The sequence below is a fragment of the Baudoinia panamericana genome (genome assembly GCF_000338955.1).
Source record: "Baudoinia panamericana UAMH 10762 unplaced genomic scaffold BAUCOscaffold_1, whole genome shotgun sequence".
In the NCBI taxonomy this organism is placed as follows: domain Eukaryota; kingdom Fungi; phylum Ascomycota; class Dothideomycetes; order Mycosphaerellales; family Teratosphaeriaceae; genus Baudoinia; species Baudoinia panamericana.
The window spans coordinates 1,269,822-1,286,516 of record NW_006911257.1 but is presented as its reverse complement, the minus strand read 5'-3'; the positions used below and the strand labels follow the sequence as shown (position 1 = coordinate 1,286,516).

At 57.1% G+C, this 16,695-nt stretch overlaps 7 protein-coding genes across 7 annotated transcripts; 3 read left to right on the top strand and 4 right to left on the bottom strand.

Annotated features, from left to right (window-relative positions):
- The first annotated feature begins 737 nt into the window (after window positions 1-737).
- On the top strand, window positions 738-3,122 carry BAUCODRAFT_190769 (uncharacterized protein). Its single transcript, XM_007673954.1, has 2 exons — window positions 738-2,325; window positions 2,378-3,122. Exons 1-2 carry the CDS (start codon window positions 1,016-1,018, stop codon window positions 2,919-2,921), a joined length of 1,854 nt encoding a protein of 617 aa, XP_007672144.1. The 5' UTR covers window positions 738-1,015; the 3' UTR covers window positions 2,922-3,122.
- Window positions 3,123-4,633: 1,511 nt separating this feature from the next.
- BAUCODRAFT_60805 (uncharacterized protein) lies at window positions 4,634-6,697 on the bottom strand (the record flags this gene model as incomplete). Its single annotated transcript, XM_007673953.1, has 1 exon — window positions 4,634-6,697. One exon carries the CDS (start codon window positions 6,695-6,697, stop codon window positions 4,634-4,636), a length of 2,064 nt encoding a protein of 687 aa, XP_007672143.1.
- A 755-nt stretch (window positions 6,698-7,452) lies between these two features.
- On the top strand, window positions 7,453-8,688 carry BAUCODRAFT_118684 (uncharacterized protein; the record flags this gene model as incomplete). Its single annotated transcript, XM_007673952.1, has 2 exons — window positions 7,453-7,510; window positions 7,571-8,688. The coding sequence occupies 2 exons, from the start codon at window positions 7,453-7,455 to the stop codon at window positions 8,686-8,688; spliced, it is 1,176 nt and encodes a 391-aa protein (XP_007672142.1).
- A 60-nt stretch (window positions 8,689-8,748) lies between these two features.
- BAUCODRAFT_44173 (uncharacterized protein) lies at window positions 8,749-9,777 on the bottom strand (the record flags this gene model as incomplete). Its single annotated transcript, XM_007673951.2, has 1 exon — window positions 8,749-9,777. A coding segment is annotated over one exon (1,029 nt), but the record flags the coding sequence as incomplete, so codon positions are not given.
- A 386-nt stretch (window positions 9,778-10,163) lies between these two features.
- On the bottom strand, window positions 10,164-12,077 carry BAUCODRAFT_62064 (uncharacterized protein; the record flags this gene model as incomplete). The annotated part of the gene is made up of 3 exons (XM_007673950.1): window positions 10,164-11,092; window positions 11,165-11,770; window positions 11,831-12,077. 3 exons carry the CDS (start codon window positions 12,075-12,077, stop codon window positions 10,164-10,166), a joined length of 1,782 nt encoding a protein of 593 aa, XP_007672140.1.
- Window positions 12,078-12,559: 482 nt separating this feature from the next.
- BAUCODRAFT_42577 (uncharacterized protein) lies at window positions 12,560-13,827 on the top strand (the record flags this gene model as incomplete). Its single annotated transcript, XM_007673949.1, has 2 exons — window positions 12,560-13,076; window positions 13,145-13,827. Coding segments are annotated over 2 exons (1,200 nt in total), but the record flags the coding sequence as incomplete, so codon positions are not given.
- Window positions 13,828-14,100: 273 nt separating this feature from the next.
- BAUCODRAFT_40589 (uncharacterized protein) lies at window positions 14,101-16,674 on the bottom strand (the record flags this gene model as incomplete). Its single annotated transcript, XM_007673948.1, has 1 exon — window positions 14,101-16,674. A coding segment is annotated over one exon (2,574 nt), but the record flags the coding sequence as incomplete, so codon positions are not given.
- Between the last annotated feature and the right edge of the window lie 21 nt (window positions 16,675-16,695).

Here is a 16,695-nt window from a genome sequence, read left to right as displayed (position 1 = left end):
TCTTCCTCTTCCCTCGTGTGTTTGGGGTTTCAGCACTGCGACTTCCGATCACTCTGCTTCCGCGCGGTTGTAATAAAACCTCTGGTACATGTATCCGCCCGCGCATTACAGCCTTCCGACCTGCAGCATCCTTCCACCATTCTTCGCCGAGCGCCACTTCGCAAACGTGGGACGCCATTAGCGGTATATCTGCAGGGCTGAGGCTGTGCTGCATTGAGCTAGTGTCTGAGGTGCGTAGCACCACCATGCTGACCGCGCCTGTGCGACCACATCCTGTCAGGCCACGCTCTAGCGATTGTGTGCCAAGTCTTGCCGGCTATGGTATTTTGTGGAAGCATAAGACTCTGCTCATACAGCCCCTTTGGCCTTTACCTCTTCGACACTGCACAATTGGACGTATAGCTTGAGGTATTCAGCTTACCATGGCGGTAGACGACCTCGATGCGACGACGCTCATGCCTCTCGAGACGCCCATACTGAAGGTCTCCAGACCTGTGGCGGCGTGCTCGAGGTGCCGAAATGCGAAGATCAAGTGCGACGGTACGAACTCTGACCAAAGGAAGGGGTTCTTGTTTGCTGACTATTCCCATTCATAGGCAAGCTTCCTGTGAGTCAGGTGATTGCCAGCTGTACTGCAACCGTATCACTCACGCATGTATAGGCCTGCACTTCTTGCGAAAGGAACGGCAGGGCGGCGGAATGCACGAGCACAAACGACCAATTTGCTAGGGGCAAGGAGCGAAGTTATGTTTCCACACTCGAGACGAAGATCGACAAGCTGCGGCTGAAGCTCGACGAGGCTAAAAATCGCAAGCCTTCCGTGATATCCATTCCAGATGATGAGACGACGGTGCCGTCACGGCGGCAATCGTACAGTGTTCAGGGACCGCCGACTCCGACTGCATCGAAGAAGGAGCGACGTAAGGAGGCCTCTGCCATTGATGACCTGGTGTCGGACTTTGGGTTCCTCTCCGTCAATGCCGCGGCGCGAGACTTCTACGGATTTACTTCAGCCATGTCATATGCCCGCTTGGTCCTCTCAGCCTGCACCAAAGACCAGTTTCCGCAAGGTATGACCAAAGCCTTACCACCCCGATACATGACTCAGGCCCTCGTACAACATTACCTTAACAACGTCTTCGTATTGTTACCCGTCTTCGAAGAAGCTAGCTTCTACGGCTCGGTCGAAAACCTATACTTCAAGGACTCTCATAAAGCAGACCCGCTGGACTACTGGATGGTTCACTTGGTGCTTGCCATCTCATATGCCTCAAAGTCCGAGTCGCGTGGCGACCAAGATTACCTAGAGGGCATTGGGCATGTGTGCGCCGCACTGCAGCATGCTGAAGACGTACTGCACCCGGGCGCACTTTCTAGTGTACAAGCGCTTGTGTTGCTTACTGAGTATGCGATGCTCGACCCGCACCATCTCGACTCGTGGAGCCTAATCGGCGTCGCTTCTCGGGCTATGGTAGATCTCGGATTGCATCAGGATCCGCAGAAAGGTGCCACCATGGCGAGAGGTAAGCTGGACCTTCGTCGTAGGGTGTTCCACTGCGTCTACGCGCTGGATCGGTCAACGTCTCTCGTGCAGACTCGCGCTTTCTCCTTCTCCGATGACAGCGCGAAGGTTAAGGTACCATTCACCAGAACGCCCGCGCAACAGCACCAGCCGCAGATGCATGGCAACGGTACACCGAAAGGCTGGTTACAGTCCCACGACCAAGCGCTGGAGCTTATCACGCTACGTCGAATGCAATCACAATGGTACACAGATCTCTTCCAGTCCGGACGCGCGCGCTTCGACGAGCCGTACCAGTACGTATGGAATACCTGCGACACGATGAGGAAGTGGTTCGAGAACTTGGCACCGTCGACGTCGCAAAGTATGCGTGCATTCTTCGAGTTGGACCTGCTGTATTCGTATGTCTACGTGCTATCGCCTTCGCCGCGGGTACCGGTCATCAACCCCTTCGCGGCTAAGCTGATCTTCGAATACTGTATTCGCTACGCTGACCTTATGCTACGCTTGATTCACGATCCAGCCTACACCGCACCCCTCACTTTTTATGATGCTATGAGGGTCTACATGACGGGCCGGCAATTCCTCGATGTTCTGCAGAATCACACGGACGTCTTGCTTAACGGTCAAGTTCCGCCTCATCCGGAAGTTCGACCAGCGACCGCTCCGCCACCGCCTATGCCTGTGGTACCGTTGCCACCAGGTGATAACCTCATGCACTTCAATACGCAGCGCAGCGCGCTCTGCATCAAGCAGTTTACGGAGTGTTTGTCTCGCTTCGGTATTCGATGGGGGTATATGAGGTAAGACGCGCTGTTGAATGCGACACATGCTGTTAGCTAACAGAAATCATAGCTGGAATCAACGCTACCAAGTAGAGACCGCGAGTATGGCTGAACAGCTGAATAACCGGCTTCGTGAAATGGATCAAGCCGCTGGAGTTCGTCGACCTAGCATGTGGACGCATAGTTCGTCGGCCGGCTCCATCCATAGCAGTAGCGGCAGCGTGGTGTACAGCTCACCACAAAGCATGCCGCCCGGTCCGGCAGCATACCGACAGCCGTCTGTCACATTATGGAACATGACGAGCTACGACAGCCAAGCGCAACAGAACAACCCACCGCAGCATCGGTACAGTGGGGATAGGTTCAGCCAGCCGCCCATGCAGCCTACATTCGAGCTACAACCTCAGCATCAGTTGTTCCAGCAGCCTTCTGGTCAAACTTTCAACTTCAATCCGCAGCCGCAATGTCCCACGTCTCAAACAAACGCACATACGCCGCCATTTCAGCAATTTGCTGGCTGGTCAGGGTATACCGGTCCGTCAGTGCCGGATACGCTGGACGAGGAGAACGCAGTACCACCCAATGCTAACCCTTGGGCTATTGGCGAGAGATGAAGTATGCTGAAAGGATTTACAGGTCTTCAACCAGCAACTTGCACAACAGGTGGCACACGAGATGGTACAGAAGCCGCGACCGCGCCAGCAATCTGAGAGGAGTCCCACAGATGTCGCGCCAGTGCCAGGCTTGAGCGCGCAATGTCCGATCACTGTGACCGAGGATGTTGCGCCGACTGTACAGCCCTCTACCGGTTCACGACCGCCATACAGACGCTCGCATTCGTCTCGAGGCCGGAGGTCGAAGAGGGACTGGCTTACCAGCATCGGCACGAAGCTATTTGCGGATTTCTCAAGGAACGAGCTCTTGAAGAGTGCGAAGGCGAAGCCGAAGCTATGGGACGTGTTTGCAGCACCCGGTCCGTTCAGTAATGCGACATCGTCTACTGCTGTAGGTGCGTCTCAGGCTTCCGTGCCCGCGTCGCCAGGTATGCTGCCAGATCCATCACCGAGCTCAAGCCTGGAACCAAGCGCTATCTTGGGGCCGCCGCCCATGCCTGGCCAATGGCTGGAGAACGTTCCGCCGGTGCCTCCAAGATCACCACGCCGTCCACGAGGGTATGATTTCAGCATACCAGAGACCTCTGTTATGCCGCCATTGGAAGGCAGAGGTCCTGCAGAACAGCGAAAGACAAGCCGCGAGTTGATGCCACCACCGCCGATACCAAAGTTGCCACCGCCTCCTCAAGCATCTCGAATGGAAGCGGACTTCAACGCAGTAATGATTGCGCAAGCAAGCAATGTATCAACGACATCGTGGGAGTGGGGTCTCGTTCCAGCTCCGTTGGCGATTCTGCAACAGCAATCCGTACCCACGCCATTCAGGGTGCAAGCTCTCCCTCACGGGATGCCACCTCTGCCTACTTTTGCGCAGTCGTCCCACCGTAGGCAGTCATCTATGCAGGACTTTGTCATGGACTTCGCGGACGAGACGAGCTTCGGCCCAAACATAGGGTACCCGCAGCACGCGCCACCTCCGCCCGCCCTAGTGCTCTCACCACGCTTACCTCATGGCGCTCGGGCGCGGAGACTTGACAGCAAAGGCAAGCTACCCGTCTACGACCACCCGCAGCTCGCCATCTCGCCCGCCTCCCGCTTGCCCTACACGGGCAGTTCGCAAGCACTCCAGCCCTTCCTCTCCGATCCCACACGTGACTCCTTCTCCACCTCTGGTTTCACATTCATCCCCAACCACGGCTACAATTGCCACGTTTGCCAAACCATCGTCCAACAACCCGACCGCCACACCTCCCACAACGGCTTCTGCTTCAACGCGCAATGGGATCCCGTTACACGAACCCCCGGCCCTGCTCCGCCGCCGCCGGAGATAGATGCTGATGTCGCGTTGCAAGACCGCATTCGAGGTGGGGTGTTGCGGCAGGATTTTGCGCCGCGGTTTGGGGCGACGGAGGGACTGAGTTGGGAGGGGTTGAGGAGGCCGGTGGGGGTGAGGGTTGTGCAGGGAGGACAAGGTACGAATACAATGGGACCGCAGGATGAGTTGGAGCCGGACTTTAGGAATGAGGCGTGGTTGAGGGCGAACAATATCTTGTGAGCAACATAAACCGGAGAAGAAGGCAAACACGGTCGGTCATTGTACAGTCACCGAGCGATGGCGATGGAGGCAGTCTTGTATACATTGATCGCAGCTGCTTTTGCAGCGTTGACTTCACCGAGTTTTGTCTCCCAAGTTCCCCTGATACAACATGATTTCACATCCAAATCCTAACCGTCCCATCCGCCCCGGCACTCGCACACCACGCCTCCCTCGGATGCCACCCCACACTCAACACGCCCAACTCCCTCACCACCCGATGGCCCCTCAACACCTTCAAAGGAACCACCGTCGCGTTCTCAAACTCATCGCTCACCACTTTGCCGTGGAAAACCTGCAAACTCCCGTCGTCGCTCGCATCGGCAAACAACGGCAGACCTCCCGGATGGAACGCCACGTCGCGGATGGCTTTGGAGTGGTACCGCAGAGTTTTGTACGGCGTGAGACCGAGATCGAGATCATGCCAGAGAAGTCTTTTGTCGTAGGACGAGACGAGTAAGTTTGAGCCTAGAGGGTGGAGGGAGATACCGCTGATCCATCTAGCGCCGGGTTGAAGTTCTTTCTCCAGTTTCTGCTGCTGGAGATCATAAATTCGTATCCTCTGCCGGGTGGCTAGGAAGAAAAGCGGACGTGTGGGGTGGAAACACGCGGTTTGAGCGAGGCCTTTGAGGCGGCGGAAGGGGTGTTGCGTGGCGTGTTTGCTGAGGGTGTGGATTGCAACGGCCGTGGAGATGGAGGTGGTGGAGGGGGAGACGGTGGCGAAGTAGTCGCCTCGGCGATGCCAAGAAAGCGATTTGGGGGTGGTGCGCAGGGTGAGAGTTAGGAGGACGCCGTGGGATTGGAGGGTGGATGAGGGGCGAGACCAGGTGGAGGCGGAAGGTTTGGTGGCTCCCGAGGCGGTTTTGGAGGCGGTGGTGGGGGCCGCGGCGTGACCGAAGCCGGCGTCTAAGATCTCACGACTGCGTGCTTCTTGATCTGGTGGACAGAGCTCGCCTTGGGGGATGATGAAGTGGACATTCTCACCACAGCAGGCGGTGAGGATGCATGTATCGTTTCCGGGACGCCAGGCTACGGCGTTGACGGGTTCGTCTTTGGAGAGTTTGACGGACCAGGCTTGTCTGCCGGTCGTGAAGTCCCAGATGCGCACCGTGCCGTCGTCACCGCCACTTGCGATGAACCTGCCTGTAGGGTCGAAAGCTAGAGTTCGGACCTTGCCTTGGTGGCCACGACAGATTGTGCTGCACGTTGTGGGAAACGGTTTAAGCTCTGAAGGGTCCGGCAGCTTGGGCAAGAGGGACTCGGGATCGATGTTGAGCTTACTTCGCCGCACGCGAGGCGCAAGATACAAATCCAGACAGCGCTCGAACTTCTCCTTGACGAACTGCGCGTAGCCGGGCACCTTGCGGAGTGCTGAGTGGTCCTGAGGTAGAAAGTCACGAGTGCGGTCTTCTTCGTCTTGTTCCTCCCACGCCTCCTTCTCGTCCTTGTCGGGTAGATATTCCGGCGGCGGGTGGTAGGACTCTTCATACCCCGGTGGAGGCAGCTTCGGCGCCGGGACGTTCATGGGGTGGTCGGGTCGTGGTTGCTCGTTCGCCCAGACGTCGTAGGTAGCGTACTCTTGCTCCGCCTCTTCCCGCTCGCGGTCTTCGTCCGTGCGCGGTCGGTAGGGCTGTATGCGACCCTCCTTGATCGCCTTGACCATCTTCATCACTCTACGATGCTCGTGCATGGAAGGGACAAAGCGTCGTTTCGGCTCCGGTGCTGCAGACAGCGGCATGACTTCTTCCATACCCTTCCCAGTGAAGTACTCGACCATGTCCGGGTAGGGATCGTAGCCATCTCCAGGCATGTCGTTCTGCGTCAGCTTCTTAAGCACTTGGAGCTCTTCAGCGCTGAGCTGCAAGGGTTTACCAGTGGCAGGGTCTGTTAGGCCCGTCCAGCCTTCGGGGATGTCTATGCTATCCAGAAGCGAGTCGAGGGCTTCGCCTTTGGCAGGCCTGGCGATGCGTCGGCCATTGATGTCGTAGCCAATGTGTGGGTAGGCGTCGTAGTATGACAGCGGGATGTTGCCGATGGTGTTGGCGTTCGCTGGTGCATCGGAGTCGTCCGAGTCGTAGACGGGTTCTATCTCGCCGTAGACGTAGCGTGGGTTGCCGTTCGCGTCGGTGGTAACGGTGTAGTTTGGTCGGTCTTCGTCGTCGTCGTCCTCTAGGGGTACCATGGGGGTCACGGGTGATATACTACTAACGTCCTTGCCCGTGTCGCTACCCATGAGCTTTCGCGCAAGCTTCGGCTGGCCATTGCTCGTCTGCAGGTCTCGTAGCTGCTGTCGCACGTCATCTTCCTCTTCTGAGGACGGGATCTCATCGCTAGCTAGTTCTTCCTCCTCATCTTCGTCCACTGACTCATCGCCGTCCAACCCATCGTCGCTGTCATCCTCCTCCTCCTCCTCCTCGTCTTCCTCGCTTCCACCCTCATCCAACGCTCCATCCACCAAACCCTCCCCGAACACTTCCCCGTCAACTTCAGGCTCCGGTCGTGGCACCTCAACCACCTTCCGCTTCTGTCCTGCTCGTTGCGCCATAGTAGTAGCAGGCAAAGTTACCATACAATGGACAGTGCCTTAATGTTTGCAATGGCAAGTCTTTCCTGCACTGCCAAGATTTCGTAGCTCGGCCAGAAATTCTTCTCGGGCTGTCGGACCGGTCGATCTTCAGCCCTACAACCACGTGAACGGCTAACCCCCGCAGCCAAGGGCCACCAAGGTGAGAGTGGGAATGCAGGGTGGGGTGAGTCAGCAACTTCGCTCGCCGAGATGCGACTGCAGCTGTTTGTGAGATGGTGATCCATATCATCTCTATGTGTTAAGCATATGTAGAAAGGGTATGATAGCGTAGGCATAACACTTCACCCTCTCCACCCTTCTTTCCCGCGCAGATGGAGCGTTTAATCAGTCGATCAGTGCAGCAAGCAACCATGATCACCGCCCCGGACGGAAGAGGGGTCAAACGCCGGGCAGCGTGCGATGAGTGCAGTATGCAGTTCCACTCGAACAGCTTCCACCACCCGTGTGACTGAATACGTTCATTAATAGGGAGCAAGAAGCTCAAATGCACCGGCACACGCCCCTCCTGCTCTCGCTGTGCCCGGGAAGGCATCCCATGCGTCTACAGCCCGCAAAGCCAGATGGGAAGGCCGAAGAAGCGGGCACGATTAGATGCGAACGAGGAGCGGGATGTCGATGCTGTGGGAAGCAACAACTGGCCCAGCGTGCAACGAGCGCTGGCTGTGGACGTGGACGTGGACGTGGACCTAGACGGCGACGACTGGCTGCAAAGCACAGACTGGACTGTGCCATCTGAATACGCCATCCCCGGCCTCACCCCGGACGCTGTCACCAACAGCCCACCCGTGCTCAACCTCCCGCCGGAGCTTCTCGCAACGACTCATGGCCATTCTCCCAACTACTTTGCAAGTCCACACGTCGACGCAAGCACCAACCTCCTCCTCGACCCTTCCTTCTCGGGCCCAACCCGCTTCGATCCCGCCAACGCTCCCACCAACGTGCCCTCTTGCGCGTGCCTCAGCAATCTATACCTAACCCTCTCCACCCTCTCCACCCTCCAACCACCCCTAACCTTCCCCTTCGCCCTTCATCCCCTCCGCGCCGCGCTGCAAACAGCTTCAGAGGTCATAGATTGCGACAAGTGTCCCAAGCGTTTCTTAACCGCCGTCCAGAACACCCAGCTCCTCGGCACGCTTCTCCTAAGCATCGCGGAGCGGTACGGCAAAGTCCTCGACTCCATCACCGCTGAAGCCATCCGCGCGGAAACGGCGGGCGAGGGGAAGAGATTCCGGCTCGCGGACCTGAACACGCCTACCTCGCATTTACATGCTGGTGGACTGGGCTGTGCGGCCGCATTCTCGATCGGGTTGTCGCCAGCGGAGTGGAGAGGGATGGGTAAGAAGGTCGTGCGTGCCGAGGTCTACGGTCCGGGCGAATGTTGTCCGCATCTGGTAGGCGTCATTGAGCGGATGGAGCGAAGACAGATGCGCTACCACGAGAGCGACGAGTGTTTGCCGGAGGACTTTCCGAGAGACGCTGAGACGGGCGTGAAGTTGGGCGGGAAGTGTATTGCGAAGGAGGACCATGTGTGTTTAAAGTTATGCGTGTTCGCGAGGAGGTTGGTGGAGGGGTTCGATTGGTCGTAGATGACCACCCTGCTATCAGGATAGTGATCCTGGTGCCTGACTGCTTCCTTGCCTGGCCTTTCATCCGTTCTTACGAAGTTTGCTCAACGCGGCCATGACGCCGTCATTCAGTGGATCATCATCCGGTTTGCGCTTCTTGCTCGCCTCTGATGGAGCGTTGCTGCCAGCATTACCACCTGCGGGTGGTATGGCAGGTCCCGTCAAAGCATCTGCCTGCGCCATTCCGTCGTCCTCTTCGGAAAAGACGTTGCCTAGCGGCACTTGCTCGCCCAACCGTGACTTTGGCCTCGCATCCGCATCCGCATTGCCCGCCGCAGAAGTCGGCCTCGGCGACTCGCTCTCCCCACGTGTAACATCTCTACTCAACGTTCCCGCTCTCGACATAGGCTGACTCGCAATCGCCATCGAATCCTGCCCCGTGAGCCCCCGTCTCGCCGCCCGCTTGATGCGAAAAGGCTCCCTGACCGCCGTACACCACCGCTGCACCTTCTTCTCGCCCCACCCGGCTATCGTAGCAATGTCTTCATGTCGCGCATTGACCGCTGTACGGATAGACCCGAATTGGCTGACCAAACTCACCGCGTCGGTTTTATTGATACTCCGAGGTGTGGTGATGAACTCGACCATGCGATCGCTGTAACTTGTTGATTGATGCTGTTTGATACTCGTCGGAGCGGCGTTTTCGTACGTCTTGAACAGTTCCAGATACCGGCCCCCTTCCACCGCACTCCAGCAGAGGACGAGGGTGACGTTGTTGATTAGACTCGTCTTCGAGAGCTCCTTCAGGCTCTCTTCGTGGTTTTGGATGTCCACCATCACCAGCACAATGCGGAGGTTGTACTTTCCTTGCAGATTGCGGATGCGGGTGTAAATATACTCCGGGTGGAGACGGTGGTATTTTAGTGACAAAAAGAGGGCGCAGGTTGTTACACCGAGCACGTAGTCGGCAGGGATGTCGCCGTATTCCCATGGCATTGATTTGATGGCGGCGAGGACTGGGTTGCCTTTTTGGCGGGGGGAGACAATGATGCTGGCCGGGCCGGTGCGTTTGGCGAGGACTTGGGGTTTGGGTTGGATCACGCCTGGTTTGGGGGTTTGGTTGGTGGATGGTCTGTCAAGGCTGGCGGTTGTTCTGGGTCCGGATGCGGCGCCATTGGGCTTGGGCTTGGCGGGCGGTGCAGACGGACGTGTTGGGAAGTCATCAACGATACCGTCCGGCATCGTAGTCACGATAGCTATGTCCGGTTATTTACCTCCGATGTTCCGCCACCACAGTTTCACCGCCTGCAACCGTCTTGTCACCGGGAAGCGAGTGTGTGGTAATGCAAGAGTTCAAGAAGCGAACGAGAAAGCGGGGCCCGTGGCGCACTATGAGTGTGTATCCTCATTTCACTGCTCTATTTGATGAAAGCGCACGGATTGGTATGTGAATGATGTACAGATTGATCGTGCACAGTCGGTCACAACCATCATATTCACATCCCACTAATGCCCCAAAGACCAAGCGGATCTTCCCTTCCCGTCTTTTTAGTCCGCTCCACCTCCTGCATCCGCCTCACACGTTTGACCAGCAGACCGACGCAGATGGGACCGAGAACAGTACAAATCAAGACAGCCCACGTTACAACGAGATATAGCTCAGAGCTACCGCCTGTATCTCCGCCGCCATAGATGCCTTCGCTCTCAGCAACCGAGCTGATCAGGAAGCCGATCTCACCGCGAGCTACCATCGCAGTCCCAAGGATGGCTGCTGGGTACAGCGAACGTGGCTTGAGCGGTTCGTTTCTTGCCCCTGAAGCAGTCTTTCTTGCAGTCGTCTGCGGTGAAGGAGCCTTCGATCTGGTCCTTGTGCCGTTCGGTTGCGCTGAAACGTGGCCGGGGCTGGGTCGCTCCTGCTTCGAATATGCTGTGCTGTTGCCTGACTTCGCTGCTTTGTACTGACGCGGTGACTTTGTTAAAAAGGAACGCCAATGCAGACCGCTCGATGGTAGTAGGGGCAGTAAGTTCCTGAGTCGCTTTGGGCCAAGGACTGGTACGGCGAAGTGCATGACGCACAACCCACACAGTAGTTTCCCAAACACCATGAGTGCTGAGTATACCAAGCCTCGCCACACTACATCTCCGCTGAACATTCGCGTGATGGGTATCGAAAAGCCAATGCTTGCAAAGAAGAAGGGTATGAGGATGCACTCGACGGCTGCAGCGAAGTAGCTTTGGTACACATTCATCCCGGTCTGAGCAACTTGCTCGACGATCTTCGCCGGTGACTTCATGTCTAGACTTGCAGTGTTCTTTCTTCGTGGCGTGATATCCGTATCGGCCGCATGATGCGGAGCGGGCTTGCTGGCAGGACCATGAGATCGCATCGTTTCCAGCTCCATCGAATCCGTGGGCACTGCAGGCTCTGAAACACTCGAAGGTGAGCTCTTGACGCTTTGAACGCGCAAACTGTGCCGACGACCTCCTATATCCTGACGTAAGCTGTCAAGCCAGGTAACAGTTGCTCCCGCGAGATACGCCGCGAACAAGTTTGATGTCCCAGCGTAACTTGAGCCTGTCACCATGGCCAACAAGAATGCCGTATGCAGTAGAAGGTCGGTGTGCCCCGAGACAAGAAGGTGCTGCACCTTCGCCGGCAGACTGTGTCCTACCGCATCGCTAGCACGGATGGCGAGTGGCTTGACGACGTATACACACAGTACCGGTAACAGCACTGCGAATGCAATAGAGACACCAATTGGGCGAATGACAGTCGCAGCACCGATGTCAGAAGATGATCTGCCAAGGTTCGAGATGACCTGCACCATGACTAGGCCGACCACGTCGTCCATCATGGCAGCACTCGTCAAGACCACACCCAGCCGACTCTGAGACAGCCCACTTGTCTGCAGAATGGTGAAGGTCGTCCCGAGCGAAGTGGAGCACAGAGCAGCGCCGGCGGCGAAGGCTTGGAGAGGCGTGATGCTGAGGACTCCGCACAAAATGAACGATAGGCCTACCGGGGCGCCAATGCCGACTGCGGCGACGGCTGCGGACAACATCAAGTTGGCTCGAAGCGTCTTTACGTCCGTACGGAGACCGCCTTTGACATCAGCTACCAGCGGCCGCGGAGGAGGTAAGATGAAGACGACCACCCACTCACCTTCGTAGACGAGAAGAAGCAGGCCAAGGTAGCCTAGCTGCATCATTGTGTTCTGAGCCTCGCTCGACAGCCAATCCGTCCCGGGCGTACCCCACGCCACGCCGACGAGTATCTGTCCGACAAGTCCGCAGTATAAGAAATGGTTGAGAAGGTGATTGGCAAGGTTGACGAGCAGCAGGAAGGACGAGAGGATAAGGATAGTCAGTACGTTGGGCTCGTGGTAAGACAGGGAAGCTTGAGTAGACATGATCGCTTCGCCGTGCATATACTCCCCCAAGCACGACCACCTACTATGTCGCCCTACCAACGACTGTACTGAGTAGGAGTGTTGTTACTGATACTGTTGGATCTCTGGAGGCGCAACGCTTGAGACTGGAGCGCACATGTAGGAGTGAAGTGGGGCGTCAGCGAGGGTGTGGCGTTGACGGACCGGAGAGACGGCGAGACATGGAGGGCGCCGACAGCCTTTGTATTCCTCGCTTTACCCGAGACGGCGTCGGCGACAAGCAATACCCACCCGAATCCACTCCACCCCCATTCAACAGCCCTTCGTCGAGGTGCTCATGACACCCTTGCACTGATTCAGCCGGTGTTCCTGTTGCTATCGCCAGCATCAGTCACCACCACCATCACCCCCACCACCAACCACCACCACTACCATCATCACCACCATCATCACCACCATCCTCACCACCAAACATTGACACCGCACCGCCGGCCCTGCGTCCAATGTCCTCAACAGACGACGAGCGCTCCCCGAAGCGTCAGCGTCGCTCCTTCAGTCCACCCTCGCCCATTCCAGCGGACGACACCAAGGCCGCCTTTGTCCAACCACCTCAGACACCACCTGCGAGCGTGCACATGTCTCCGTCCTGGCAATCCTCCTTATCCCAGCAAGTGGGTGGCGGGAGCTTTCCCACTCCGCCCAGTACGGCCGGCTTTCAGAGCCAGCAGAGAGTGGGTGGTAGTGAGAGTGGTGAGCCGACGCCGGTGCCGGAGGAGGAGCAAGTGAGGGAGGCGTATGGCGTCGCAGATACGCCTGACAAGCAGGATGAATTACAGCGGGAGCCCCATCTGGGCAAGCGGAAGCGAGAAGCAGATGATGACGATGAGGAGAACACGGCGGGCGCAAAGCACAGAAGGACCGATCACGAGCGGCAAGACGACACTAATGGCGGCGATGGAGCGGAGTCCCTACAACCTCCACCACCACCTCCGCCACGGCTATTCAAGCTCTCTGCCAAACGTAAGTGTGCCCTCTTGCGCATGCATTTCACACAAAAGCATGCTAAACTCAGCCTTTCTGTCTTACAGCCATCGCACCCACCCGTCCCCTCCCAAGCGAGAACATCCTATCCCTCTACTCCCTCACCGTCGTCCAAGCCTCCGTCGCCCGCAAAGACGCCGCCGGCAACAAGATCAACAAACTTCGCAAATCCTACGAGAACAAGGTTAAGGCTCTTGGTCTCATGGGACGGACGAAGCCGCAGGAAGGCAAGAATGAGTTACTCGGCCTGCTGGATCCGGGATGGGATATGGATATCGGGCAGGGGAGGACGATGTTCGAGGCGCATGCGGCGGAGTGTTTACTCGGGGATCGAGCGAGCGAGCAGGATTTGACGAGTAAGCTTAACGTGGCGTTGAGGCTTGCGCCGGGCCATATGCCGAGGACGGAGCACGAGAAGTGGAAGAACCTGCTTGCATTGGACGAGCCGAGAGTAGGGACGCCGGTGCAGGCTGCGACGAAGCCGGTCGGTCTTCAAATGAACCCGGCATTGGCGAAGACGGCGCCGGGACAGCCGGGCCCGCAGTTCGCCGTGCCCAGGTCGCCCTTGGCCGTGAATGGTGTCGCGAGACCGGAGCGGTCGGGCAAGAAGCGAAGGTACGATGAGAGTAGTTATGCGGGGTATCATGAAGGGTACGAGGATGATGGGTATAGTACTGGTGGCGGGGATGAGACGGGGGCTAGACGGGGGAGTGCGTCGAAGAGATTGAGGGCGGCGAGTGGGGGATTGTTGGGAAGTGGGAGGAAGGTTGGTGCTGTGTAACGATTGAGCGAAATCGTTTACCCTGGTGGCGGCAGCTTCGCGACTAAGCTGATAGCGTTGACTGAAAACTGCAAAGGGAGAGCGCCATACCGACGCTTGTCGCTCCTGTCCACGCAGCTACGGTGCAAAGCCTACACTTAACAGTCGGAATGCATAATCTGGAAGTGTTCACTCAATCATATTGTCATTGTCATCATTGCTCTGAGTCTACACATCATCCGGCTCCTCAGCCAACAACTTCGCATAATCTTCCACCGAAGCAAAAGTCGGCAGAGCCTTGAGCTTCTTCTTCTCCTTCCGCTTCTGCTTGCCCTTAGATTCTGGTCGCGCTTCCGGCGCAGCTTCATCCATATCCGAATCCATATCCACTGCAGCTTCCTCGTCGCTACCGAGCAACGCATCGTCATCATCACCACCAAGCAGACCATCCATTTCGGCAAATGCGGCTTCCATATCACCCTCATCTCCATCGTCACCGCCGCCACCAAGATCAATGCCCGCCTCACTACCAGCATCACTAGCATCTTCGAGATCACCAAAGCTGAGCTCGTCGTCTTCGTCATCACCCTCCACCTCCGGCCGGGACTGCGCAATAGCCTGCCAGATCTCATCCTCATTCGCCTCATCTTCACCCTCGGCAGCATCCAGATCCTCAACCACTTCCATTCCACCTTGAGCAACACCCTTGCGCAACTTCTTCTTCTCCTCCCTCCTCCCCTTCCCAGCCCGAGTAAAGTACTCGTGAAAGAACACCTCATCCGCAGCAACATCCTCCACCTTCTTCCGCCAAAACGCCTCACTGTTGACCTCCAACACGCCACCACCACCACCACCAGCCGCGGCTCCACGATCGCCATTACCAGGCTTGACCAGCAGGTCCGCGGCATGCGAGCTGCCGCCCATGGGCTGCATGATGCTGCTGCCGTGGCTGACGGCGGGTTTAGTCTTGGCGTTGCGGTAGGCGAAGCGGTCGAGGAAGTGCATGAGGGTGTGGTGGGTCGGGTCGGGTTTGGTCCCTGAGATGGCCTGGTTCATGAGGAGAGAGGTGGCGAGGAGGGAGACGGAGGGGTGGAAGTGGGAAATAAGGGGCAGCAGGTCCCAGAGTGCACTCTGGTCGGCGTGTGCATGTGACGGGTCACGCTTGCGAGGATCGTAAGAGTGGTTGTTGCCATTGGGGGTTGAGCCAGTGGATTGCGCGTCAGTTGGGGTGACTGAAGTACCATCTCCTTCCGGAGCATCAACGTAGCGCTCCTCTTCATCCTCCATCTCAACTTCGGGCTCCGTGATCATGTTCCGTATGTTCGGGAATGCCTTTGCGAGCTCACTGATTAAGTACAGTACACCACAAACGAACGGCGGCTCGTGCATCGCTGTTGTTTGCAAGAGCCGCTTGACGAACGCCTGCACACGCTTCGCATCTAGATCCGCTTTCAGACTCTTGTACAGCAGGTTGAGGTACATGACCTGCTTGCTGCTCGTGTTCAGCCTTGGATCCAGCAATGACTCGTACAAAGTGCGGTAGAACCGCTCGGCGCCATAGTGCTTGGTGGCGGATATCTGCTGTATGAGCATTAGAGCTTGTATGGCTGTGTTGAAGTTCGAAGAATGCGCGACGCGGAAGATGGTATCCATTTGCTTCTCAAAGGTTGGGTCACTGGCGTCCGCAAAGGGGAAGGCTCGGTTGACGCCGGTCAATACCTGCGCCATCATCTTGTCGCGGAGCTGTAGCTCGGCTTCCTCAGTCCGCTCTTGAGCCTTCTGCTTCTTCGCTGCGAGCTTGCCTGCTTTCCCGCCGCCCCCCTGTTGCACTCCCGGTTTTCGTGGCGCTAACGCTTTGTCCGTAGGCTTCAGCAGCTGAACGAACATACTGAAGTAGATGTCTAGTAACCGGTTCGCGATGCTCTCCTCTTTTTGACTCAGTATCGTCTGATTCAGGGTGATGATGGCATAGTACTTCGCATGCAGACTTTGCCCAGGTCTGAACAGGCAGTCCGCTTCGATACTGTTCGTCACCACCAACTTCATGGCCGGATGCGTGTTTTCGAGCTGTAGCAGCAAGTAAGACGCTCGGGATGCGATCTTTCGATCAGTGTCGCGAAGCTTGTTTACCAGCAGACGCAGTAGGTTCTCCTCCTGCTCAGGCTTATCCCGCAATAGCTCAAATACGTAGGTGATCGCTCGACTGCGCGCATACTCCACTTCATCATTACACCAGCCCTCGAGTACGTGCAACAGATCGAAGTATGTGCGTTTCAACCAATCCTCATAAGCCCACAGCATCAGGTGCTGCTTTTGCAAGCCGCCCGGCAATGGTTCGCCAGTTGCCCACTTCGTCGCTGGCTTGCCTTGTAATGCCTTCAGTAGGGCGGGTTGTCTGGTAAATGCTCGCAGCTTACGATCGGCGGGCAACACGACACCTTGACCGAGTAAGTCCTTCAGCGCCGCGAGTGCCATGAGCGCCTGGTTTCTGCTCTTTTTCCGCGACAAGCCCAGCAAATTCTCAAGAGCCTTCATTGTATGCAGCGGCGACTCCTGCACTAGAAGGGTCAAGGCAGACACCTTGTCCTCCAGCGTACCGGACGACATGATCGTCGACAAGAACTTGTGGGAGGACGAGCCCGCCAGGTGCGAGGCATTGTAGGTAGCATTCTCCGTTTCGAGGAGACTGGTAGCATACCTGTGCAGCTCTTCCAGGATCCGTTGCGGTGGGATTACAGTGCTAACCTCACTGTTGTCGAGAGTCGACCATTCTGCAGCATACCAGTCCGGTCTTGGTGGGATCAACAGTTTGCTCTTCTCTTTCTTCGCCTCCAGCAG